Source organism: Aulonocara sp. 'chitande type north' Nkhata Bay, linkage group LG17 (genome assembly GCF_057382095.1).
Source record: "Aulonocara sp. 'chitande type north' Nkhata Bay isolate Kocher_YH1m ecotype deep benthic linkage group LG17, A_spYH_male_GT1.1, whole genome shotgun sequence".
In the NCBI taxonomy this organism is placed as follows: Eukaryota; Metazoa; Chordata; class Actinopteri; order Cichliformes; family Cichlidae; genus Aulonocara; species Aulonocara sp. 'chitande type north' Nkhata Bay.
This window is the reverse complement of record NC_141360.1, coordinates 21,959,214-21,986,688: the sequence shown is the minus strand read 5'-3', so window position 1 is coordinate 21,986,688 and position 27,475 is coordinate 21,959,214. Positions and strand designations below refer to the sequence as shown.

Here is a 27,475-nt window from a genome sequence, read left to right as displayed (position 1 = left end):
CATGGATGTATTAAACTTCACTGCCAACCCCTCAGTCTGGATGTGACTGATTTGTTTTAGATGAGATGACGTTTCTGCCATTTAGTGAAAAAAATAAAATAAAATCAGGAAATGAAACTGGTGTAATTTTGACGTAAACAAAGAAAACTGGCAGCAGGGTGGAAGGTTGGTGACGGTGTCTGCAGAGCTGTGATTAGATGAATATGAACACAGCAGCAGAGGGAAGATGGAGCATTAAGGTTAAACTGCTCTCAAAAGTTCAGGTTGAGGATCCGCGGTGGGCGGAGACATGAGGGTACGTTTGAGGAGGCAAGGTCGGTCGTTAATATGGAGCCGTGTAAAAGTTCAGTCGAAGAAGAGAAAATGTGGAGGAGTCCACGGATCATTTTCAGAGGTATTACTGTTTTTATTTCAGTGTCTGAGAGAGAAGGCACTAAACCAAACCGGGAGAGTGACATTGACTATGAACAGGTGAGAGAGAGAGAGACGTCAGGATTAAATTAATATATATATAAAGTTTACAGAACAGCAGGTGCGCGTGCACGCACACACACACACACACACACACACACACACACACACACAGCTTATTATCTACACGAGTCCTGATTGGTCACACGGAGCTCGCTGCAGAGCGCCCTGTTTCACAGCAGGATATGTTAATGTCCAGCAACAAAACAAAAACCCTCAGAAACTCAGAGCCGACATCAAGTCCTTCCTCCTGCAGATACATGTTCGATTATTTCTGCAGCTTTTTTCTGTAAGTAAAAAGCAAAAACACTGTATCCCACTCTGCCATCATCGAGACCTCTAAATTAACTCAAAATACAAGCTTATTCAAAGTTTACTAAATAATAACAACTTTACCTTTTTTCCCCTCTCTGAAAATATATGATAGACTCGCCAACAGTGGAGGAAAGTGTATTGTAGCAAAGCTATAATTACTTTAACTCAAAATTTGACATTTCTCAGACTTTTCAGACCCAAAAAACCCCAAGAAGCCCCAAAATTTGGTGATTAAAGAGCTCAATAATTTGATGTAGTCTGGAAAACAGTTTTAAGTTGTTTGAAAATAAAAAAACATTCTGAGAGCAGAATTTCAATGGAGAAAAATCAAAGTGCTAAGAGTGAGTCAACTTAGTGTTTCACATGAGGAAAAAAAACTCTGTAATTTTTGATATATGAATAATGAAAGATTGACAAGAATAAGTAAAAATACTCAAATTCATGTTAATTTAACATTAATTATTACATTGTCAAAATTTGGAGGTTGAAAAAATTGTTCATTTTAATTTGACTAAGTAAAGCTGAAATTGCAGGAACGTAAATACATAATTTAAAGGATTATAACTAAGAATAAGTCATGAATTTATTTTAAATTCAACATTTACAGAAAAAAAATTCAAAATTTAGGTTGTAAAAATGAAGAATTGTAATTCTGAATTCTTCAGCTGAGACGTTGTCACATCAGCTGTCACTTGTTCCCTGCGATGAGTTTTATAAATATATATACCCAAATATTCTAAATTGTTTACATTTTAAACAGCTGCAGTTTTACTAAAGCTTTACTGCTGAAATAATATTTTCATGTAGTATTTAAGGTGAAAGTGAAGTCTGCTTTGAAAGCCACCACACATAAATCCATAATGACGGTTTCTGTTATGAATGGCGGTTTATTTTGAAAAATCATCCTAAAGAAAAAGGAAGATGTGTCCTGTTAACTAGCAGGAAAATGAAGCGAACCTGGAAGCGCAGCACGACCTGCAGTTCCTCGAACGTCCACTTTAGGTGCCACAGACGTCTCCACAACAGGAAACAAAAGGGGTTATTTTTCCACAGTTTCTGTGATTCTGTTTACAACATTCTTCCTCTTAAAACAATGACTTTATTCTACGGTTCAACTTCACCCTTGAAATATGACTTTTATCAGATATTCTCATATTTCTAACACCTATTTTTGATATTTTTCTCGCTTTGAGGCTTCAAAACCCACATGCATCTCTCCAGAGATCACATGTAACTGATGACCAAACAGTCTGTAGTGTTATTTTTTTAGAAACATGTCAGTTTTCTGACACACTGGAGTGTTGCATGTTTCAGAACCCAAAGAAGTCCAGATCAGTAATGACCACCGGCACCAAAATCACAGTCTTCAGTCTTTTTTTGTGATGATTGAAAACAGTTTCTCTCTCACACAAAAAACACTCACACAAAATAAGGGGGAGGGGCAAGAGCCAGGGTGGGGCAGGGCTTCAGCTCAGACTCTGCTGTGAGTGGAGGACGGCCCCGGTCACAGCTGGTCTTTGTAGTAGCCAAGCTTGGCGAGGGACATTTCCCTGCGGAGCTGCATCACCTCCCAGAACATCTGTTCTGCTGCAAACACAGAGGGAGGCAGGGAGTTTAATCACACTGATATCGAGCCACCACAAGAATCCACTGGCGCGTTTCTTACCGTCCTGCTGTTTGACCAGCCCTTGGTGGATGTAGCGGATATAGGTGAAGAAGTTGCACACCGCTGTGATCTGAAGGAGAGAGGACACTGCTGAAAACACCAGTCAACAGTTTCTGAGCTTCAGGTGAAGTCATGCAAAGCTACAAAGAGTTATAGACTTAACGTATTTATTCCTTATGTTTAATGTGAGGACAGGATTACATGCTGAACTATAAGCTTAGTGATTTTGCTAAAACTTAGGTTTCTGTTAATTTAGACGATTTAAAGTATTCAGATTTATGTTCTAATTTCTCATTTACATTTAAAAAAAACACTTAAAAAAAATAAAAATCATGGAGGGAGGTTTCTAACTACAGCTCCTGTGACATTCACTTGAGGCTCCAAGTTAAAACTTTGAAGAATAAATAAACACATTTAGAGAAAACAGTTTGTGTCTCTGGATAGTTTCATCCTTTATAACAAGTGTAAGACTTAACGTTAGAGGCATGGCTGCTTTATTTAGTCATTCTGAAAGCTCTTCATTCTTATCCTCATGCAGAGGGACTGCTCATGCAGAAGTGCAGTAACATGCTCTGAATCACCTCCAGAGTTGTTTTCTTACTTTTACAGTGATGGTGGAAGAAGCTGGCAGGATTGTTTTAGTGCTCACTGAGCTTTGGAGTAATTTAGAAAATGTTCTGGCTCAGGAAAGATGGACCGGACATAAAGGGGAGGTAAAGCTTTCAGGTGTGAGTGGATGGCTGGGTGTTACACTCACTCTGTATCTACAGTAGGGAGACACGTAGTAATAGCTGGACGAATCTCCAAACTTGATTCTGTGCTTGCAGGTTTTGGTCTGACCGCTCAGGGCACATTTTCTACCAGATGGACATAAACAAAAACAAACAAAGAAAAAAAAAACATGAGTTAGCTGTTACTTTAACAAGAAGAAACAAAAAAACTCCTACAAAGCAGAAACTACACAGGAGCAAAACTAACACGGCTTGAGGCAGCAAAGGAGGAGAAGAGGACGACAGGATGGCTTTGACATCCTGAACAGAAGTTTAGAAGGAGGGAATAAGTTAGCAGGAGGGTTTGGAAGAGCCGGATGAAGGTGGGGAGCAACTGAGGAGAGGCTAAAGAAAGGGAAAAAGCTAATGGGGGAGAGAGTCAGACTTACGTGACGAGCTCAGACCTGCGCCCACTAGAGGAGGAAATCGGAAGATGGAGATGTGATGATGAAGGAGTGAAAGCTCAATGCAGGGGAGAAAGTGTGTGCGTGTGTTTGAGTTCAAGTGTGTGCACGTGCTCACTTTGGTCCTCCACACTCCACCGCCGATGCTTTGACCACAGGCAGCGGCTGGAAGCCGACCGGTTCCACACTCAGTGTGTTCTGCTCCACGGCCTCTAAGATGGCCGAACCCAGCTGGGGGAGAGGAGAGGAGGGCATTAACGGACACAGGAGGTATCAGAATCTTTCTGATTCATGTCAACATGCATCTCCAGGGGACTCAGAGCGGCCCCGGCTTTTCCCTGGGATTTTCTAAACCCTGCACATTTGTCAACTGCACTTTTTTAAACAATCAAATCAAACGCATACCGAGACAAACCGGGTGAAGCCTTTTCCAGCTGGCAGAGGGCGAGCACGGGGCACGCCTTGCCAGGTCGCCACCCACTCACGCTCAAATCTTCTTACTGTGAGGCAACAGTGTCCCCAGAAGGCAGATGCACGCACCTTTAACGAACTTTTTGCAGCTTTGTCTACAGAAACCTAACATCTTTTAATCATCTGAGCTAAACAGTGACTGAGTTTGTGAGATCAGATCAGAAGTTTTAAACCTTCTAAACATTTTGACCTTCACAACAAAAAAAACTGAAATGATAATATCAGTGCTGAAATCTCAGATGGGTGCATGTTTGCATGTCTTTCTACTCCTAATAAAGCGCTTTTAAGAGTTCGGGAGGTCGTCATGTACCTCGCTCTTGTTGAAGGTCAAGCAGGGGTAGATGTCCTCACGGTAAATTCTCTCCAGAAAGCTGCAGCTTCGGTCGAACGTCGGCTCCTCCTTCCATGCCTTGAACTCGCTGAACAGCTGACCGTCCACCTGCAAGTCAGAAACTACATGCAGTCTCATCATCGGCTGTTAAAGAAAAAGCTCTGGGAGCGTGAGCACTCCTCCTCCTGCTGCACCTCTTACCTCCCGACACTCGCGTACAATGGGCTGCGTGGCCGACGGGTCGGGCTGAGTCCCCAGCATGGCGGAGGAGGTGCTCTTGTTCCTGCTGTGGCCCTTCCTGAAGGGAGTCTTCACGCCTCCTCCTGTTCCCACAGAGGGAAGCTCACCCACCGGGGAGGTCGGGGAGGAGAGCACGAGAGTCTTCAGAGCCTGAACCTCCGCCTGGAGGACGTCGATCTGAAGAAAGAAACAGAAATCCTCAGAGTAAGCAGGTAAACAGTCTGGTCTGATGTGGAGTGGTGAGGTCTCACCTTGCCCAGAGCTTCTTTCAGCTGTTTTTCAGCATTTGCCTGTTTGACGTTTGCTTCTCTCACCATTTTGTGAGCCTCCTGGAAAACACACAGACGGTGAATCAGCAGCTAAACGAGCTCAGTGCAACTGAAATATCATAAATAAACTCAAAAACACAGAACAGGAACATAAAGGTAATCTGCATTTACAGACACGCACAAGCACACAGAGTCCCAACACCTCCTGCAAGAGAAAGCCAAGAGTGAACGAGAGCACGGAGGAAGAGGAGTTGGAGCAGCACGTTTTCAGGGCTCGCCGGACAGATTCATTCAGCACAGACACATCGGCTCTGGACCTCACATGTCACAGGAGACACTCGTGGAAACATTCTTAGGTTTTTAGCATTGTGCCTCGATCTGTGGTCGAGTTTGAGCTTTTCAGCAGGGCTATCTGTTGTTAGGCAAAAAGGCTGCACTTCATTTTTAACATAATACAACACAAAAGCTAGACTGAACAAAAATGATAATTTAACTTTATTCTCATCAAATTCAATTATCTGCCCATATTTAGAGGAAACTTGCGATGCCTGATGGGTGACAAAACTAAATGTTTAGAGTTCACCTAAAAGCTTTGTTAAACCCGTCACACCTCTTTCACACTGCCTGTGTCAATCACTCATATTCTTTCTGTCCGGTGCCTCAGGAGGAAGAGGAGGAAAGGAAACAGGAAGTAGAGGACACAGACGTAGGGTAGGTGGACCGACCTGGAAGAGACTGGCGGTGAGCTCCTCCAGCTCCTGGCCGAGCTGATCTCTGACTTTAGACAACCTCTCACACTCCTCATCCTTCAACAGCAGCTCCTTCCACACACACACACGCACAGCAACACAATAGAAAGACAACCAAATGAACATGTGGAAATGAAAGCATGTCGACAAACGAACAAAGAGATGAAGAAATTAAAATAAGTGAAACATGTTTAACGCAAAAAATCATTTAAAACATGCTTTTAAATAAAACTCTGAAAATTACACGATATCGCTCTAAAGTAATGAACGCTGTGGTGAGATGTAGTGAATACACACACACAAATACACACACACACACACAAACATAAAGGAACGCAGTAACATTCGTCTTGTTGCGTGGCAGTAACGTCCCTCAGTTACTCAGAAAAACCTCAAACATTCCTCCAGGAACTATTTTCTTTTTTTATTTCCAGTCTGAAGAAGCACACAGTAAATTACAGCTCAGCTGAGGCAAGACGTGATCATTGTTTACATCCTGTCGTCACAGTAAACGGGCACTGCCTCCTGCACTGTGGCTAAGATCTGGTAGAAATAAAATAAATCCTAATGAAAGTGCCAAAGCAGACGTCTGTGGATTTTATTGTATTTATTTCTTGAATTACAGTTTCATAATTTCTGAAGACTGCCCATCTTTAAATGATTTCTTTCATCTTTTTTCTGTCCTCTCTCATGTCTCTGCTCTTGATCTTATTTCTTTTGTCTCTCCTGACAAAAGCATCCCTGAGTTTGGGGTGAACGGTTCCTTCAAAGCTTAAAAACACGAGAACTTGAGTTAAAGTCATGATTAGGTCACTTTCAGGTCAGATTAGTCTGGGGGAAGCTGACGTTGTGATGTCTTCTGCGTGATGAAGACATAACCCTAAGTGAGCGCACCCTACCCTCTGAGCCTTGGCGAGCTCCTCCTTCAGCCTCTCATATCCTTTCTCTCGGACCTCCATCACCGACGGGCTGCGCAGCCGTGACAGGCTGTCGCTCAGAGCACCACACTCCTCCCCATCCTCTCCGGACATGAACTCGGCCGACTCTGCCTCCAGGCCTGGCACGCTGTGCGGGGAAACAGCACGGGTGAGTTACGGATTACGGCTCATCGATTGGGTGCAGGCGCCTGTGTTTTTGTTACCTTCCATTATGGCTGTGCCGCGGTGCCGAGTACACCGGCTGAGTGGGCAGCTGATCTGCTCGCAGTGAGGTGGGGAGGCCCGGAGGAGGCGCTCCCAGAGAGTGGGTGCGATATAGAGAAGTGGGCGGGGTGGTGTGACGGATGGCCGGGCGCTGATCCGATTGGTTCTGCAGGGCAAACACAAGCAGTCAGGGTGACACAAATTCCAGAACAGTGAGTTTATGATATTTCATCTTCACGCACAAACACACAATGAACTTTTCCACACAGGACACAAAAAAATCCTCGACAGCGAAGGGTTGTTTTTTTTTTTTTTTTAAATCATGCACAAGAGAAGACTTGGAGGCTGCGCAGATTTCTAAAAACAAAAACATTTTTATACCCGATGAACGATGAACTACGAGAGTGGACCTCCTGAAACGTGAAGCATGCATGGAGCTAACGGGAACGGCTGGAGCTCCGACCTTACCTGAAGGTCAGGTGTGGTGGGCGAGGCCAGATTCACCTCGTGGAACCCCTCCAGAGTCTCTGCATTGTTCTGACCGCTGCTGCAGGCCATAGCAACTGCTCTCAGACATCATACACTCTGAACAGACACACACACACAGAGCCGTGAGTCGTGTGAAAGCTGCAGCAGTCTCGCTTCAGTAGACTGCAGATGGAGAATTGGTGACTAACAGCGGGGGGGACCCAAAAAACAGGCTTCAAAAGATGTTTGTTGGTGAATTAGCAGCCGTCAGCGCTCTACTCGCTGCAAGTTTGCAATTAAAAAGTTTCTCGTTAACGCAGACAAATACAAAAGTCTTTCAAATGGATCCTTTATGTCCAGTTTATGCGAAGCTTGTAAGAGGCAGTGGTGGTCTGAAATTCAGCTGATTCTGTATGTGCTCCTGCAAACAGGTTCACGACTACACCCCCACAAAATAAAATACCATCTACCCGCAAAAAAAAAAAAGAAAAAAAAAGTAACAGTCTGGCACTCTGTTTGCTGCCCCAGCTGGACACATAGAGTACTGCGGCATGCATAATTCAAATCACCACCTCAGAATTAAAGAAAACATCAGTGTGTTTTAATCTTGTGATTATTTTTCATGTGAAACCCTGAAACTGTCAAACTCTTGCAGGTGAGTTCAGGTGTTAAATTCAGAGGTGTTAAACTTAAGGTGAGCACAGAGAAGCCTTTTCAGCAGATTAATGAGGAAACAAAATCTGCATGGTGCTCACAGCAGAAACAGCCTTGGACCTTATTAACGGCTGTTTGATGACCTGAAGAAATAATAAAATAAAAAAATTATTTGGGTTTTTTTTAAACAGGCTAACACGCTCGGTGAAAGTGTCTCAGATCTCAAATTGTTTTCTGTTCACTGTACCATGGTGCAGCTGTGGATGGAGAAATCTGGAGGTTCAGTGGAGGCCCAAGGACAGGCAGTCAGTAAAACTCAGGTGAAGGAGTGACTCAGCACACGCCAACAGGAAAAGACTGTCCTGTACCTGAAAAACAGGGAAAGAGGCACAGAGACAGGTTAGTTTTACTTTCTGCTGTGAGTGAGTTTAAAATATTTGTCTTGGTAACCGATCCTAAAGATCATCAGGCTTAGAAGTCACTCTGTCTTTTAAATATCCACTAAATGCCTTTATTTTTAATGGTATTTTTAAAATCCTTAAATGAACCCCTACTACTCCTCAAAGAAAAAAAAAACTGGAGGTAGCAAGAGCTCAGGCACTTTTTGCAGTCCAAGACTTGCCTGAGCCAGCAGCAGCTCCAGGTGAGCTAAAATTAGCTGGTTTATGGATGCTGACTCATAACATTTAGAGAGAATGAGGCGATCCCTGCATTTACCGTTTTACTGTCCGGATTCCAAACCTTAAATGAGAGCCGAGCTGAGTGGGCAGAAATTTCAACAGTAATTAATCTCACAGGCGGAAACAGGAGATGTCTTTGCCCCAGACTTCACCTGTCAGGCTGCTGAACTGCTGATTTCAAGGAGGGTTTGTGTGTTTTTCAGTTTCTTAAGAAACATTATAATCGTCGTTTTATTGATTCCTGCACAGTTTTCATTAAACTCCAGGTCTGAACACAGTGTACAGACATCACTCATGGTTTCAGCATGACAGCACAGGAGCTCAGTGGGACACTCTCTTGGATTTCGAAGCCAGTTTTTCCATCCCTAATTGAGACGTATCCACACAATAACGCCTTTTAATTTAAACTGAAGCTTTTTTAAAATGATTTCCCTTTCTCCACTGAGCATTAGTTAGTAAGTAAGTAAGTAAACTTTATTTATTAAGTGCTTTTCACAGACAGGCAATCACAAAGCGCTGTACACAAATATTAAAATAAACAATAAAATCAATAGACATTATATACAATGTAAAAGATCAAATGTAAATAATGTAAAAATAAATATATATATATATATATATATATATATATATATATATATAAAATATGTAGATCAACAAAAGGCTTGTTTGAACAGAAGAGTTTTTTAACTGTTTTTTAAAAGAATCCACAGAGTCAAGCAAACGTAATTGTAGTGGTAAACTGTTCCACAGCCTTGGTGCAACAGACTGAAAGGCTCTGTCCCCTTTTGTCTTTGTTGCAGGTTTCACACCAATAAAAACACCAAGCTCACTGCACTGGTAGAAAATAAAGCCAAACTGCCAAAAATACTGATGGCTGCCAGGGAGACATTAGGCTGAAGTACACCTGTGAAGCAAACATAATTTACTCATCCTTAATGTCTGACTGCTCTCTCAGTCCCTGCACTGTCATGACCAGACACATGACCCCACGTCACGGACTGTTATTCCTCAAACGTCTATATACAGCAATGTGTGTTCACAAGATTTTCAGTAAACTTGATCTCTGACCTTGAGGTCAATGTCCATGAGTTTCAGCTCGCCTAAGATTTCTAGTAGACGCTCCTACACCAATCTTGAGTCATTGCTGCCCGCCCGGGTTATGACAGGACACCATCAGCCTTCAGGCTTAGGAGTAAAAACTGCAGTTCCTCTGACATCCACTTGAGGCCGCCTCCAATGCTGAGTCAGTTCCCATAGACTCCGATGTTAAAGCAGGTGGTACAAATGTGCTACCACAGGCTGAAGGCTGTCTAACTGACAGTCCCTGAACTCGACCTCTGGACTGTTTGTGCTGTTGGCACTTTTCATACTGGATTATCTGGCTAGTAATGAGGCGTCCTGCATTTTGGTGAGTGAAATTTTAGTCTTCCTCATCAGGAAGCATTACAATTACTTGACTGTATGTGTCAATCCTGCACCTCGTCCCTCTGAGCCTGGTCTGATGGCAGTAGCACTGCTGCTTCACTGCGATAAACAGGACATTTTAACCTTGGAGGCAACCTCAAGTGGCCGTTAGAGGAACTGCAGTTTTTGGCACCAACACATTGGTGCCAAGTCCAAACAGAAAACTCATATTTTAAAGCTTGCTAATCTTTAAATCTCTGAGCTAGAAATGGTAGCAAGGACCAACAAGACTTCACACACCAAGCTCAACAAGCCAAAACACCACCACCAAAGAAAAACAGCACTGTATTTCAAACATCTTCCGGTTAGACATTAGTTCGTCTTTCATCTGCCAGCACTATGATACAAAGTCCACCTGAACTTGCCGTTTTCAAGTAGGGAGCGGGCACGAGGTGGGCCTCTTGCAAGTTTAACCCATGCAGCTCCCTTATCTTCCAGTAATGTGGAGTTATTACTGCATTTCCTCCACAAACTGCCCAAAGTTAATGTACAGCTCATGAATAGGGATGGGTACCGGTATCAGAACTGTATGGGTATGTCAGAACCGGTGCTGACATAAACTGTAGTAACCAGACCGAAAAGCAGCGCACATTCTGGTGCTTTATTTCGGTGCTTTTTTTCCTGAGATGTCATACACTTTGGATTCTAGCCAATCATTTTACCTTTGCAAGCGTAGTAGGCGGGCCCAGGTACGTACGTTCTTTTAGAGCAGAGCTACAGATTAAAAATGCCCAAGGCGAAGCGGTCAAAAGTCTGGCTGTACTTCACAGCAAAAGATGCAAACTCAGCAGCCAACAACAAGTGCTTTACGCTGATACTGTGCAAAGGAGGTAACACCTCGAATCTGATGAAACACCTGGCAACGTATGGCATTTTGTTAAAAGCCGAGAAATGCGCCATATTTGATAGCTTGCTGCGAGACCTCACACCGTGCACATCTACTGCGGGTGTGGTGCCTGTTATCGGACCCGGAGTTAGCAACATCCCCCAAGAACCCGAAGACGAGAGTCCTGGCCCCTAGCCCTGCCAGTGTAGCAGAAATGATGACGGATGATGATGGCAGCAGCAGCCGTTCTTCTCTGCGTGAGTAGCTTAATGTTGTTCGTGTGTAATTTACGTTGAGTAGGCTAACCACGTTCTTACATTAATGCACATAAGGTGAACTAGCAAACATCGTCGTAGTTACATGCGGCTGTCTTCTTGTTTGATGGCAGATACTCCCTTCACCCTGGCCAAAAAGGCTGAAATGACCAAAGAAAAAGTGGGAAACGGCTAAACACTTAGACAAAATTGGTGTTTTTTCCATTGATTAAGCACTGCTTCCAGCCAAGAGTGATACCATATATGCCCTATAGCTGCAGAAAAGGCTAACATTGTTATCTTTTTACAAAAAAAACAGCTAAACATAAGAGGTTTTTGGACAAAGTTTGTGTTCTTCATTCTTTAAGCACCGGTTCGAGCACCGTTTAAGCACCGGCACCGTTTCAAAAGTACCGGTTTGGTACTGGTATCGGATAAAACCTAAACGATACCCATCCCTACTCATGAAGGCTGGAGTCAAAGTTCAGCAGGCAGGCAAGAAGTTCCCTCTGAAACTTCATACCCGAGTTACTATATCATTAACCAGCATCACCGTGATGTGCTCTCAAAGTAATTAATTACTTCTTTGTCTCTCTCCTTTGCTTTGCATACCTCAGCAGAGTGGCTGAACAGCACACCGGTCACACCTGCTCCACCTGGTGTGTGTGTGTTCAGTGGGTGTGTCCTCCTCTGATGAATGTAAACACAAAGAGAGACTTAAGGACAAATAAAGCTGCTGTCACTCCCTCGCTGTATTTTAAGAGCATGCTGAGTGAGTACTTTGTTTCTCCGTCAGTATCATCATGTCATCTCTTCTTCTGCGCCCGTCATTAGGCCTGATTAGGGGTTTTGTTCCCGCCGCAGTGAGGCATGCTGGGAAATGATCCTCAGCTGTGACGCCGTGTCTCGGACTCTGTTAATGTTGAGTTGTGTCATTGTTTGGTCCGAGTTTCACTGATGCTGGAATGCAGCTGACAGCAGGCATTAATGTTGCATTCAAGGCCAATCAGACATCAGACTACAAAAAACTGCTGATGATACCTGATATGAATGAATCTCCTGTTTCCTCTTGTGCGGTTTGTTGAGGAGGTTTGTGGTTTCAAACTAGGGGCACGGAAATCAGCAAGTAATGTCAGATTATGATATATCTGTCTGAGGTTAAAGAGCCAAATTCCACAAACCAATCACAACTTCCGACCAACAAAGAGAGTTAAAACAATCAAATACTGTGAAAGATGCTGATTTTAGATCATTTAAGGTATTTTGGTTTAATTATTTATCCCATAAAATATTAATATAAAAGAAAGAAAGAAAGAAAGAAAGAAAGAAAGAAAGAAAGAAAGAAAGAAAGAAAGAAAGAAAGAAAGAAAGAAAGACAGCTCACGTCTGACAGTGTGCCGCTAGAAAAACACATCGGCAAAAACTCATCCAGGATGTATGACACATGGTGATGGACATCAACACACACAGGTGAAACCCCACCTTCATTAAAAACAACCTGACTCCTCTTCCCTGCCTGCCTGTCGCCATAGAGACCAGTCCTACAGAGCTTGGCGTGGTAACCCGACACGTCGCGCAAGGATCTGGTTACTCGGGCCGGCCGATGAAGGCTCATCCTGTGTCTCAGCAGGCAGCGTTTACACGAATCCCAAACAGCTCGACTGACCACAACAATGAAAAGCTCACCATCAACGGATTATGGTGACAAATGGGTCAAAATAAAGGTGTCGGGGCTCTGTGGCACTGACCAGCATTTATCATTTAACACAGAGAAGAGCAGGTGAACGGCATCCTTTAATACATCTCCAAAAAATAAGAGCGTGACACAGACAGTCATTGGAGGAATACCTGCTTCACCAAACATACGACAACCAGGCCTGACAGAAACTTCTGTGTGCTTACAGATGTGTACAGGTAATGGTTGTTCCCATAATTAGATGTATCAACTGAATTATCAGGATTTAAAGACTGAGCAGAACAAGCCAGACGTTAAAATCCTTTTGGGGTCTGTTCAATAATAGGATTAAGCCTGGAGATTCTTATACTTACCCCTCGATATATAAAGTGCAAAGGGAGGTCAGTTTGCATTCATTTACTGGTAATTATTCACACATTTTACTACATTTTAATTTTTTTTTAATTATTTGGCAATTTAAAAATAAATCATTTCCAGCTTCTTTTTTTCCTAAAATTAGAAATGTGATTTTTTTTTCCAAAAATTGAACTTTTTTCTAGTGAATTTACAGGGTTTCGCTTATAAATTTATTTAAGCAGCAAATTTAGATTTTTTTTTTAATCGTTTCACTTTCTCTGTGTGAAGTTGGCAGCTTTTCTTCATAGATTTTTTTTATTGCAGATATACTTATTTGGGGTTTTTTGGCCAGTTTGTCTCGTAAATTTTCCTATTTTGCCCACAAAATTGCAATTTTTTTCACTTTTTTGTCACAATTTTTTCACTTGGAAATTTGCCAGTTTATTCTCATAAAATTTCCTCCTAGATGTACCATTTTTTCTTTGAAAATTTGCCAGCTTTTCCTGATAATTTTCCTCATCTCTTGCCATAAATGTGGCAGGTGTTTTCTTCTTTATTTGTACTGTTTTTTTCTCATTAATCTGCCAGGTTTTTATTTTTTCTGAGCCCTGGGGTTTCCTCTTCTTACCTTCAGTGGTCCTGACACACTGTAGTACTTCAGAGAAACCTGATACCAAGCTCAGTGATATTTGTGCAGCATGTGCACAAATGTCACCTGTAGGGCTGCTCAATTAATCGAATTTTAATCACGATTACGATCTGGGCTTTCAACGATCATTAAAAATGACTGAGCCGATTATTAGCCCCTCCCTCATTTATCCGCGACACCTTAAAGGCCGGTCTGTGAAAATATTGTCGGGCATAAACCGGTCCGTGGCGCAAAAAAGGGTGGAGACCGCTGATTAAGAGGACCCGAGGGAAGCTCGGAAAGCTAAGCAGAAGTTATTTGGAGAGTGACTGCCGTTGGTTGAAAAGAGTTTAAAAAAAAAACAAAACTTCAGTGGTGTTGCACACTATTTTATATTATTTTTTTAAAGTCATTGTTAACCCTTTAAAGCCGGTCAGAGCAGCACGCTCCGTTTTGCGTAACTATTTTTAAATCCCTGTAGAACCTGAACCGTGTAAGCTAGCGCAATAATTTGTTTTGCATATGAAACCGGAGGAGTTGTACTTACATCTGATGCCATCAGCTTGTCCTCGGTCACGGTTTCGTTCCACATATAGCTTTGCAAAAATTGCATAAAAAGCGCTTGCAGGAACAAAAGCATAATATTCCAGAAACACGCTTTGCCGTTCCTATCAGCTGTTCGTAACACTTCCCACAGTAAAATGATGCACATGCTGTTTTCTTTGCAAATTTGCATCATAGGATTGTTTTTTGTTTTTCCTGCAGTATATAAAAATTGGTGTATCTCCAAAATAAAACTATGAAGACACTCAAAATAAATTTCCTGTGGTGGGAAACTATTTTTTTGCAACTTTATTGTATTTAAAGTTTTGAGGGATAAACCTCTTAAATTTCTCCAAGTAGAAATATATGTAAACAAAACAAAAGCGATTTTCAATTTTTTTTGTAGTTTATTGCACTTTTTTGCAATTTATGTAATTACTATGGACTTAATGCATACATATTATTAAAATATGGGCTATAACAGTTGTATTGATGTATAGCAACTTGAAATGCTCCCACAAATGGCACTACAGCATGTAAAAAAATAATATAAGCTCTGGTGGACTTGGTTCTATAGTAGGTCTTAAAGGGTTAAATAAATATCGTCAAATAATCGTGATCTCAATTTCAGTGAAAATAATCGTGATTATCATTTTTGCCATAATCGAGCAGCCCTAGTCACCTGAGTTTACACCTGCAACAGCGTCTCTGCTCATTAACCCGACCTCCAGCTCTCCCTGCACCCCGCTTACAGTGTCACCTGTACGCTTGAGGTCACTCTTCCAGGTAAGGTACTCCTGCTCTCAGGTGGTGCCTTGTGGACAACTAGCACTGGATTAGCCGCGGATAGCACGTTACGTGATGTTACCTATCATGCTAATGCATTAATACGTGAGCACCTGCGGTGGCTTAAGTTAGAGAGCTAAGGACTGTCACCTGACGCCGTCTGAAAGATGCATGACAGCGGCGTCTTTGCGCGGAGCTTCGGGTTTCGCTGCTACATCGGGCTAAGGATTAGCTGAGCAGCTAACGTTTGCTGGCCAATTACTTGACATTAGTAAGAGGGTGAGTGTGGGCACAGGTGTGTTAAAAACACGGAAATAAAGCACATGACAAGAAGAGAACTACTAAAAAACCAAAAACCCAAACACATCCGTCTTTCTCATTCAGTAAACATCAGGGAATCGCTTGCAGAGGGAAACCCTGCTTCCATTATCGGCCACTGCTCTAAGCCTGGCCAGGGCTGGCTAATTTCATTCATTACATAAAACAGATGAATGCACGGATTTATGAAACTGCGGATTCGCTTTAAAACTCAGAAAACTGAGTGAGTGACGGAGTGATGCTGAGGGAGAAGAGAAACGCTGTCCGATAATGGGCGCATCGATGCTTTTTGTATATAGCACTTAAGCTAGCGGTGCTGAGCAAGTTCGCTTAACTCAGCGACTCACGGATTAAAATAAAAACCGTAACGAGGCCCTAAAGGTGTACTCACCGGACCCCCGCGTGCATAGCAGCCCAGTCGGTCAGTCTGCCTCACGGTAACGTGCCGAAACAGCCCGAAAAACAGACAAACAAACAGAGAGACACTCACCGGAGCGGCTGTTGACGCAGAGCGGAGCTCCAACTGACGGAAGGTACGTTCACGGTCCGCTGGGAAACCACAGAGCCACCAAGCAGTTCGTCACAGAGCAGTCCGTGCAGAGAGCAGGAATTCATTACTCGGCATTAGGCCCATGAACAAATAAAATGACATTACATTTAATTTAATTGTAAAAAAAAAAGAAAAGAGAGAGAGAGAGAGCTCGTGAAAGAGGAAACAAATAAAGACTAAGAAAAATGCATTCAAATTAATATGTAGCTCAAAAAGTCTGGACTTGTGAACTAAAAGTTGTAAAATAAAATAATTATAATAATAATTAAATAAATAAAATATTGTGCTTGGACAGAGAAATAATATTCTGAGATAATAAAAATTCAGATTTATGCAACTAAAGGCACAATATATGAAATGTATCATAAAATAAAAATATAGCTCAGTGAGGGGAATAATGCTTTACGATAGTTAAATTGTTGTTCAATTTACGATATTAAAGTTGTGAAAACATAAAATGAATAATCAAATAAAATAAACACACGCAGTAATTGTTTTTTTAATTAATTTAAAAATGTAGTAGGAGCGAGATAATATTCAGAGACAAAAATCCAAGTTTATTAAGTTTAAGTTGTAATAAACAAAATTGAACGTACTACCACTACTACTACTACTACTACTAATAATAATAATAATAATAATTTGTAGCTGGGAATGGGGATAGCATTTCCTGAAGGTCCCTGAGTATGAGATTAAATTTGTAAAATGAACAAATAGGTGGTATATTCCTTGAGATTAAGGTCTCCGGTGGTTTTAATCTTTAAATGTTCAATTCATTCCAGTCTGAGAGGCTGTGTGTGAGGATGAAGATAAACAGTGAAGTGAACATGTGAACAGTGATAAACAGTGAAGAAGAATTAAAAGCCACCAGGGGGCAAACAAGTCCCATTTTTCCAAGTATAAAGACACGCTATGTTTTGTTGTGGGTGCGCACTTCCAGCACACGGAGACGCGAAGAATGCTTCCTCGGGTCTCTGGAGCTGTCCTCTATTAGATCCTGTTTCCTCGAGACTGCACATGTTCGCCCTCTTCTCAAACATACTGGTCCAGCTTTGTGGAAAATAACTGGTGGCACAAAGTCTGGCTTTTACCACAAAAACTCTTTATGACCAATAAAGGACGTTTCTTTTAAAATGCTTCATAGGTTCTATCCAACTAACCACTACCATCAGAGACTTGAAGGTGATATCAATTTAAATTGTTCTTTTTGTGGAACCGATAGGAAACAGTGGTTCATAAATTCAAGTTCTCCGTTTACTTTTGTATATAATGCAAAATATTTATTCAATAATGGACAATAAGAATTAAAAAGCCTCGATCACCTTTTTAAACATTATACTTGTATAATTGAGTGTGTTAGAACGATTTTAAAGCTCTGGCATTTTGTGTTTGAGTTTATTTTTTTTCCGTTTATTTTCTTAGTGCTCCTTTTTGTGTTGTTGTCAGCCAGTCTATATAAAGTTTGGGGGGGGGGGAATCAGGGTACTCAAAACCTGAGTAATCTGCAAGTTACAGTTACTCAGTGAGCAGCACAGCGAGTCCCGTCGGTGACGTCATATTACGTTTTATGACTGTGGAGCTAAATTTAAGTATTTTACACACAATTTGGATTCTTTAGTGTAAAACGGCGACACATTCTCCGGAGGAGTCAGTTAATATGTCACTCTGTAACTGTGTAATGTGGAGATATGATATAGATATATAAAGATGCAGATTCAGGGAGCTGGCTGATCTATATTTGATGTAAACTGTTTCTATTGTTCTTCTATTGTCCCAAAAGAATAACAGGAATGTGATGCGTTCAGTTACATGTCAAAACTAAACGAAACGAAACAAAGCTCACATGTCCTACTGCTTCTGAACCCATCCCTATGATACTCTGAGGTGTGTATGTGTGTGTGTGTAATATATTTCCACTGTGTCACACACCTGAATAAACCACACACACACCCTTCTGGGGGTGGAGTTTCCCCCGTGTTTTTAAGTAATGCGTAACGAGCCGAATGGTGTCATTACGCACACGGAGCTCGGACTATCGTTTCCAGCCAGATTAGAGGCTGATGTTGCTGCCTTCTCTGTGAAGGAGGAAAGTCATCTGTCCAGTTTCTGGTTTGAACTTCAGAATGATTAGTGCGAGGATTTTATGGGTAAGTTTCACTTTCCTGCATTTCACCGCATTTAGTTTTTTTTTTTTTTTTGTTTGGGGGGGGGGGGGGGGGGGGGGTTGTTTTGTTTTTTGTCCAGGTGTAAAATGGAAAAGAACGTTTTCTAAGGCAAATTTATTTTTTAGTGATTGTCTGATAGATGTTTAAGGTTAAAATGCAATACACTGAAAACACTTCAGAATATATGGACAGACTTCCTATAAGAATGAGAGACACATGTAAAGCCTGTTTTATCAGTTTGTGACGATCTCGTGAAAACTGAAAGGATTCACTGTTAATAATCATTTCCATGAGCAGGGATGTGTGCATAAAAGTATGTATTATTCGTTATCCTTTAAAGGAAAAGTTAAGTTCACGAGTAATTAAAAATGTGCTGTATTTCAAATGTTGAAAGTAAAGATCATTTACAGCATGTCAGTGTAAAAAAACATTAAAAAATAGTCGTTTACATCAATTTATCAATAATCATGGAGAAATGTAAATAAACCAAAGAAAATCTAAAGATGCTTAAAAATAATGGACTCAGGAGAAATATTAATATTGATAACAGAGGAATGAGTGCGCGTAACTGCCTGGGCTTGGTTTCATTCATAACTGTGCAGTAACACTCCTCTGTGTTTCATCATTGACTCACCATTTAACACCTACAAGTCCTGAGCCAGAGCAACCCAGCTGCTCCCTAACTGTGACCGTGAAATTATTCTAGATTAGAAGGATACATATTTTATCTAATCAAAAAAGAAGAAGAAGAAGAAGAAAGTAGAAGTCTTTATAAAATAACAATAATAGCTTAACAGTGGTGGAAAGAGAACAGTCTGGGTTCAAGTAGTCAAGACTTAAACAGAAGTACCATTGCAGTGTTTTTAATTTTTTATCTAAGGTTTTTGGCAGTTAACCCAACAATGATATTCAGAATGAGCCTGTGCCTCACGATTGAACACTTTCAATCTGAGTTATGTTGATTTGGGGGTTTTCTTTACACAACTTGGAGATAAATTGGTTCATAATTGATCTCCACACCTGCAGATCCGGTTTAGCTGTGTGACAGGCAACAAAGTGTTGTGCTTGTACTAAACCTAATGCCCTGCTGAGCTGTGACTGAGGACCCATGTGAACCCGGGCTGGTTTCAGACCCAGATTCATTCACTGTGACCGCCTCATCTATACTTAGATTTTTCTTGGCCCTCCGGCCACTTCCTCATTTCTGTCTTTTCAAACTCATCAAGCAGCATTTCTCTTTGTTCTTGTCATGAGCGCGGCATCAAGCAGGAATGTGTCGGCCGAGAAGCTCGTTGGTTTCGGCTCTGCGATCCTGTTCTGCAGCTTCCTGCTCTCGGTTAACTGGTCCATCAGGTGCTGTGGACTAAATTTACCCTTGTGCTCCGTTACGTTCCTGAGGGAAACACTACATTTATCCGACAGGTTTTTAATGCTGTTGAAGATTAATCCAGCTCTTTATGACCTTACAACAAGAAAACTGCTGCTTTCTGCAACTGCTGCCAACTATTTAAAAAATCTGTAACCTGTAAACTGAGGGCTTTACAAATAAATTTACAAATGCAAGCATACTTTATTCATCTTAATATAGTTTTGTCTCGCAGTCTTTAAATCTTACATTTTATTGCTTCTTTATTGGGCCAAATGTAAATCTGCTACAAACTTGATGTAGAAATCTTGCATGTAATAACAAAACCAGGTGGCTGAAGGATATTTTTATTGATTATACAGCAGCAGTAGCACCTAAGAAGTTGCGAGTAATTTTAAAACCTCCCTTCTTGGTTTGAGGCCAAAATATGTAAACATGTCCAATATTTCACAAAAAATCCAAACATTTACCCCCCCACCCCCACCCACCCAAAAAAAAGCACAACCCTTGATATGTATCTATGTCAAGCCAACTGCACTATCAATACTCTTTCATTCTAGAGCAGCTGTTTTAGCTCCTCCCCTTTAAGCCAACTTCATTCTGATTGGCTGCAGCTCATACTCCTGATATCACATGGAGCCAGGAGCAAAAAAAACAGCTTGACACTGAGCCTTCAGTGAAGTCTAAAGCCTGAGCTGACATGCTCTCCTCTGTGTCTGCAGACTCTCGTTCAGATGCAGATTAGATGATTCTACAGAGCAGAACCAGACATGGACTTCCGTCTGCAGGAAAAATCTCACCTCTACTACAAGGTCAATGGGAGCTCCAGACCAGGCGTGAGTACTCAAAAACCACTCTGGTTTACTCACAGCTGAGTTTTTTGTTGCTTCTCTGTAATTTAGCACACATTCTTATGAGCAAACCGACACAGGAAACAGGCTAAAACTAAACAGATTTGGGGTTTTTTTTTGGTTTTTTAATTAAAGCAATTGTAATAACTTTGTTACCACAAGAGAAGTCAGGGAAGGGGGGAAAGTCCCATTAGAGTTTTTAATCTGTCAAAACCTGGTGACATGAAACAACAGTTTTTCTATCTTAAAGAAGAATCGGTCCATTGAGTAGTTCAGTTGTGTCCATGGGGCAATAGTCCCCTGTGTCAGCCTTCAGCATAAGGGTAACCTGCTCAACCAGAAGAGGTCTTACTGTCTGGGTTTTTTTTTTTTTTTTTTGTATTTTGCCCCTGAACAGAGGAACAAAAGGAGCATGGCTTTGCAGCCAAGTTGAATTGAAATAAAACTGGAGGTCACTCTGATCTTGGCTGTTATCTCTGCACAGGGACAGATGTAGATGTCTAACGTTCTCTTAGGGAATCAGCAATATCAGTCTTCCTGTTGGTAAAACAGTCATTTTGGAGCTATTTTTCAACTATAAAAGACCACCAGCCTTTAGAAAAAGCTGCTAATTGGCTCCTGCATGAGTATTCCCCTGTGTGGTCAATAGCGGGTCACATCATGGCAGAGAAAAGAGCAGTCCTGTTCTTTTTGTCCTATTAACCACAGCAAACAGAGTCTGCGTATCAGGTGAACACCCAATTGTTCAAGCTGCATTTTCACGCTGGATAAGGCCTCGACGTCATGTTTACACAACGCAGCCAGTCATTTCAGAAGCTAGGAAGCTACACCTGCCTAACAACTTAATCCCTTCACATGCCTCAGGGATGAGATTCATTATCAGCACATGACACAGCCGAACCGGTTAAGCTGCAGTTTTTTAGGTCCTGAGCTGCTTCGCTACAATGGACGACTTTCATGGCAGCTGAAACCAGCAGATCTGCATGTTTGTCTCTTATTAGTTTCACGAGGGTGTTGCTGCAGGTGTCTTTGTCTTTGCAGGTGTCTCGGTAATCTGGTCGTAGCACTTTTCATTTCAACTGCAGCCTGAAGGTCATTACCTTCACAGAGAACAAATAAGGTGTAAAAGTCCTGCTGTCCACTTTTCAGAGCAGTGGTACTCACGTGTAAGTCCTGGGTCATGAATCCCAGTTCAGTAATTAAGATGTCTCAATTCAGATTTTTTTGTGTTTGAGTTTTCTTTGCGAAGTCAAGTTTGTAGAAACACTGAACATTTGAACCAGCGAAAGTCACGGGTGACACGTGCAAAAATCAGTTTTATTGAAGAGCTTTGAAAGAAAATAGAGTTTAGACTCTTTCATAGAGTTGCCAGCTGTAATTTAAAATGATAACGAACCACTTTGTTCACATAACAAGGCTTTTTTTCTTATTTATTTTTAAGTCCATTACACATTGTGTCAGGGGATCCCCTAAAGCCATGTGGTTTGGTTTAAATAGGTGGCCTCGATCCTATCAGGACCACAGAAAGACCTCAGCAAAATCAGCGGCCACTGCCACTGAGTGCTGTCACTGGATACCCTGCTGTGGTGGTTCTGAGTATGTGGAGGTGAAGAGGAAGAGGTGAGGGAGCCGTCCAGCAGGAGAGAGAGGGAGGGCCAGCTGAGCCAGAAACAGGGTGGGAAAAGAAGTCTGGAAGAACAAACAAGTCTGTGTTCCCTCTACACATGCCTACTGTGTGAGAGTCATACGTGGAACGTTCGCACCCATATATGTGGAGCTCAGTGATGAGGAGACATAAGCAGCACCACAGCAGGCCTTTTTGTCTTGTTTTGCATTAAGAACAATAATCAGTCTTTTTTCAGTATGTTTCAGTCATAAACAGGAAAATGGGCAGATGTAGTGACTGTGAGGTCACAGGCAGGTTTGAGAAATTCTGCGAAACCCTCAAGTCAAGCCTTTTTGCCATTGTTGCACACCTGGGAGCATATTTGGATAATCCACCTTTCTGACTCTTCTGATTCTTGGAAACTAGAGCAGAGCACATATGAAAGTCAGCCTGCTGGCTGCAGGAAAGAACTCAGCTTTAAGGCCCTTTTAAAAAAAAAAAAATGTATATTTAGAGAAACATTCAACTTTGATATCTTCAAAACTGAACACATGCCTAGATTTGAACTTACCGTAAATGGAAAAAGAGCTGCTGTGCTAGTGCCAAACTAAACAAAGTGGAGGTATTTTCTGCAGAGAAGAGGAATAAAAGCAATACTGAATATGTGTGTGTGTGCATGAGCGGCAGGCAGAAAGAACAAGGTGGATAAATTTAAATACCCGAGAGTCAATCATTCGCAGCAACGGACAGTGCACAGGAGAGGTGAAGAAGAGAGTGCAGGCCGAGTGGATTGGTGAAGACAAGTGTGACAGAATTATTAGCGAGAGTGAACAGGAAGGTTTAACACATGGTAGTGAGACCTGTAATGTTTGGTTTGGAGACAGTGCACTAACAAAATGACAGGTGGTGTCTGGCAATCCCGCCTCCTCAATTTCTGCCATGAAGCCAAGATGACTGCTGAAAAAAAAATCAGCCAATGTATTCTTTTCATTGGTCAGCAGGGGGCGAGTGGGAAAATGACTCTCAGCTCTCTTGCCCTTTGACCTCAGTAAAATGATATCCTGATAGCTTTACTAGCTCAGTCACTAGTTTGAGGTAATATTAAATAAATCCTGAAATCCAGTTAGTAAATTATCGTCATTATTAGAGTAACACTTCATAAATAGATCTGCAGTGAATCTATGTAAAGGCTACGGCGTAGCTCATGCACGTGGCCAACACCATTACCTGCATTTATCTATGTGTAGTCGCTTGCAAGCACATGAGGTGCAGATACATTTTTACAGAAGCACAGGTCAGGTGACGGTGAACCAATAACATTTATCACTGAATCATGAAGAATAAAAAAGGATGATTCAGCAAATACTCGCTTGTTCTATTTAAAAATGTTTCAAAATGTCAAAATCTTTTTTTCATACTTTGTATGTACTTTCACATACAGGAAGTACACAAATATTTTTGCACACTAAAACAAACAAGAACAAGAAAAATGGTGTGTAAAGTGTTTAAATCAGAAACCCAGAGTGCCTCCCTCTTAAGTGGCAACCTTCAAATCTTCCCCTCCCTTTATAAATAGTGGAGAAACCTCTCTCTGTGTGTGCTACAGTGATTCACAGTAACCTGACTCTTTAACCTTTGAGGCAAAAATGTTAAGGAACAAAGAAGACATAGCAGAAATGTTTTATATCTCTTCACAGGATGATCAAGACCTGAGTCAAGAGGAGCAGGACTGCATCCAGTTCTTTGAGAAAACCATTGATTCGCTGGAGGCAAGTTTAGAGGAGGACGACTGGAGGCTTGTGCGAGCAAGGCCCTTTGAAAACGCCACTCAAGAGGTCACTAGACCTGTGGCTATGAGCGCCAACCCCTACGATACCAACCCCAAAGATCACGATATTATTGACTTGGTCCACAAGGAAGCAGATTCGGTGCACTCTAAAGAGCCGATCTTCAGTCCCAACCATCGAGGTAGCGTACAGCAGTTGGCGTTTGTGTTCGGGGTAGTCAGTTACAATATTTAAAATTGTTTATGTAGATGAAGCAGATTATTAAATTACATCTCTAAACTACTAAATCACGGTGACTGAAACTTCTTCAATTTGTTTCTACCAGGCTTTCAGACTATGGTGCCACCCCCTGAAAGCCACTTTGAGACAAAGCCAAGGCACAATCCGATGGACAGCTTGCCTTCAGAGTACAACCCTCCCCTCCCGAGTGGCATGTCCGGGCAGACGAACACACCCTACCACCCGGCAGGCAGTGTCCCCACCCCCGTGCTGATTGCCAAGAAGATAGCTGAGAACCAGTCCGGAGGAACAGCTAACTTCCTTCCTTCACTCCACCACCTCAGCATGGATGAAAAGCCAAGCACAGATCATCCAGTGAAGCAGGGTCCTCCTACATCTGCCAAGCCTACCCACTACCCTGACAACATCAACATGATCGTTGGCAGCAAGGACCGTCAAAACCAGCCACCACCTAATGTGAGCATCCAGGAGAAACAGGCGCATATGCTGGCAAACCTAGGTATGAATCAACCTCTGCTGCAGGACGATTCTCTACACATTGTAGGGAAGAAGCCTCGAAATGTTCCTACTCGCAGCATTTCCTTCAGTGACCCCACACCAAACAAATCTAGAATGGAGGCCCTGTCTAAGCTAGGCCTAACCAGAAATCGAGCTATGTCTGGGGGTATGCCAGTCCAAATCACCCCTAACATTACCCCGCTGGTTCCTCTTACAGGTGCAGGCAGCAGTCCCACACCACTGGAGGCTCATCATCCAACAACAACTGAGACTGGGCCCAAATCGCCCAAAGCCCATGTCACTACCCCACCTCAGACCCTGATTCATGCTGACAGGAAACCTGAGGTTCGGAGGACATCTTCCTCTAGGAGCAATGACGACAGAAACCCCCAACCAAGCCTGTCGCGTCCAGCTGTTGCACAGAGCAGCTCCTATCCACCTCCTGTGGAAAACAAAGTATCCATCCCCCAGCAGCCATCTGAGGTGACCTCGTTGGCACTTAACAGCTACGGAGGAAAATCCATCGTGGTCCACCCTTCTGTTGGTTCCAAGAGTGAATCTGCACCCTCAACAACAAGCCATGAACCCAGAACCCACGCTTCTGCACTCTCCAACCCCAGTGATCCCAACACCTACGGGGGAAAGAGCAAAGTCATGACCCCCGGTTCCCTATCTGGCTCCAGGACCGAGCTTCCCGACATCCTTAGCTCACACATGGACAGGGGTCAAACCTTGCCCTACAAATCAGAGCTGCTGCAGCCCGAGCACAACAGCTACGGAGGAAGGAGCCGAAACGTCAACCCAGTCACCGGCTTATATCGCACTTCAGAAAACCCAGCAAGGGGTTCCAAACCTCCAGCCCCAACACCGGCCCCGAGACCTCCTCGGCACATTGTTCCCCAGAAACCTGCGACGTCCTTGTCCGCAGACAACAGGCGAAGATCCAACTCGATGTTCCGTCCCCAAGGCATCACGGTGCAGTTTTCTGGTCGAGGGGAGATGAATGAATCACGCAGAGAGGCACTGAGGAAACTGGGGTTGCTGAAAAAGTCTTGATGAACTCTTGTTTGTTTTCTGGATTTATCCTCAGTTTTTACCTGCTGGTGGAGGTTGTTTCGTTATAGCTCCCTCTATTGAGTGGATAAAGACAGACTTTTACAGATTTACAGATAGACAGTGCAGCTGAGCTAAACTGCTTTAAATCTCTCCAAAAAGTTTGGAAAAAAAACATTTATTTAGCTTCCTGTCTCAGCTTTGTTTGTGACACGAGTCCGATTGTGAACGTCCAGAGTTTTTTTTAGCCTTTTTACCAAAAGCATTAGTTTAATCTGGAGGCTCTCAAGCCTCTTTGGATTTAAGGTTGGATAGATTTTCACTGGGATTTTTTTTCTGTTTAAAACTTGGATTCTCAGACTGTGAAGTCTTTATCACCTCTGTTACATGGGAGCCTTTTTTCTTGTTTTCACTGGTTTTCTTTACTGACTTTGGACATTTTTTCTAGTCAGTGGTATGTTAGTGTGTATTTGTTTTTCCAGTTAAAAGCACTTTTTCTTTTTTTTTTAAAAAACTTCTAATATAATCAGCACTAAAGAGCAAAAAGGGATCTTATGTATGGGACTAACAAAGAAAAGATGCTGTTTCCTTGAAGATGAGGAGCCGAGCCGAGCAGGGGGATATTTTTACTCCAATGAACAAACCTCCCACACCAAACCACAGACTGGTGGTCTGGGTTTGAGGGCAGGACTTTTACTTTTTTACTACACAGAGGGAATACTTTAAAAACTGCTCTTTAGGGATGGGTGTGCACATAGCATTGGACAAAACACGAGCACTAAAACCACACAGTCTAGAAATACATCCTCGATATGTTGTTTCTGACATTTGAAAATGTGTTATTTAACTCTGTGTGCGTGTGTGTGTGCGCGCGCGTGTGTGTGTGTGTGTGTGTGTGTGTGTGTGTGTGTGTGTGTGTTTATCAAGACTCCGGCCTCTGTAGTTTACCTACAGTAACTTTTGAAGTATATATTTTATAAACTTATGTTTACAGACTCCGGTTCTCTGTAGTTCAGCTACAGTCATGTTGAAGTATCTAATGGTGCATACCTGCAGTATGGAGCTACTTTATGAGGAAATGTTCCTGTGAAGTGGTCACGTCTGCACAGATTAGGGATAAAAAGTGCCTCTTGTGTGGTTAAAGGGAAGCTGAGCGGCCATGTGAAAGTTGCTGCTATAACTGAACAGCCTGGTGTTCTTTCTGATTGTTGAAATATCCACATTATAAACTGTACATAGTCCATCTGCTCGAATATTTGCACCCATTAAACTGAACAATCTTACATCTGTCTGCATGTTTTGTCTGTTTTGTCCTGATTAACTGGGGAATGTGAAAAAGAAGCAGCTGTTTAATGACTGGGTAGTTTCAGCTGAGAGGAGGTTTTTTTTTTTTAGGATTTTACCCATCAAAGCTGCACAGCCTCTTTGAAACCATAGAAGACTCAAAGGTACCTCATTTGCACTTGTAGCCAACATGGAAGCCGTATTGGTACAGCATGTCTACTAGAGCAGGAAATCTTGACAGTTTTCCAGCTTTTAAGTTGTTAACATGAGCTTAACTCCTCGTTTTCTTTCCTTAGATGTTAATTTGCAGGACTGTGCAGCGTCCATGATTCAGAGCCTTCTTTAGCAGCAATAACTTGAAGTAAATATGTGACTGTATGTATGACTTTATCAGCCTCTCACATAGCTGTGGAGGAATATTTGCCCTTTCTTCTTTATAGCATTGCTTCAGGTCATTGAGGTTTGCAAGATTTGTTTATGCACATCTCTGAAGGTCACACCACAGCATTTAATCAGGTTCAGCTCTGGACTGACCATTGTAGCACTGTGAATCTTTTTTTCTCTCTTCTGTAGATTTCCTGCTGTTTTGGA

General features: G+C 42.2%; 2 protein-coding genes across 11 annotated transcripts; one reads left to right on the top strand and one right to left on the bottom strand.

Annotated features, from left to right (window-relative positions):
* Window positions 1–1,649: 1,649 nt before the first annotated feature.
* Window positions 1,650–16,077, bottom strand: rab3ip (RAB3A interacting protein (rabin3)). Of its 6 annotated transcripts, XM_086270180.1 has the most exons (15): window positions 11,958–12,402; window positions 11,790–11,867; window positions 8,198–8,318; window positions 7,297–7,413; window positions 6,828–6,994; window positions 6,586–6,751; window positions 5,663–5,758; window positions 4,920–4,997; window positions 4,630–4,845; window positions 4,408–4,536; window positions 3,745–3,857; window positions 3,612–3,635; window positions 3,210–3,309; window positions 2,453–2,522; window positions 1,650–2,373 (listed from the first exon to the last, which is right to left on the bottom strand). In XM_086270180.1, exons 4-15 carry the CDS (start codon window positions 7,384–7,386, stop codon window positions 2,291–2,293), a joined length of 1,332 nt encoding a protein of 443 aa, XP_086126306.1. In that variant the 5' UTR covers window positions 7,387–7,413; window positions 8,198–8,318; window positions 11,790–11,867; window positions 11,958–12,402; the 3' UTR covers window positions 1,650–2,290. The 6 variants fall into 6 exon arrangements, with proteins under 6 accessions (XP_086126306.1, XP_086126304.1, XP_086126307.1 ...); XM_086270178.1 differs by lacking the exons at window positions 11,790–11,867; window positions 11,958–12,402 and adding an exon at window positions 15,975–16,077; XM_086270181.1 differs by lacking the exons at window positions 11,790–11,867; window positions 11,958–12,402 and adding an exon at window positions 15,975–16,077 and having other exon boundaries at window positions 1,650–2,370.
* proser2 (proline and serine rich 2) lies at window positions 15,207–26,883 on the top strand. 5 transcript variants are annotated; one of them, XM_086270177.1, is made up of 5 exons: window positions 18,054–18,181; window positions 20,288–20,401; window positions 23,720–23,990; window positions 24,135–24,548; window positions 24,765–26,883. In XM_086270177.1, exons 2-5 carry the CDS (start codon window positions 20,336–20,338, stop codon window positions 25,601–25,603), a joined length of 1,590 nt encoding a protein of 529 aa, XP_086126303.1. In that variant the 5' UTR covers window positions 18,054–18,181; window positions 20,288–20,335; the 3' UTR covers window positions 25,604–26,883. The 5 variants fall into 5 exon arrangements, with proteins under 5 accessions (XP_086126300.1, XP_086126301.1, XP_086126303.1 ...); XM_086270174.1 differs by lacking the exon at window positions 18,054–18,181 and adding an exon at window positions 15,207–15,445 and having other exon boundaries at window positions 24,135–26,883; XM_086270175.1 differs by lacking the exon at window positions 18,054–18,181 and adding an exon at window positions 15,532–16,017 and having other exon boundaries at window positions 24,135–26,883.
* Window positions 26,884–27,475: the final 592 nt, after the last annotated feature.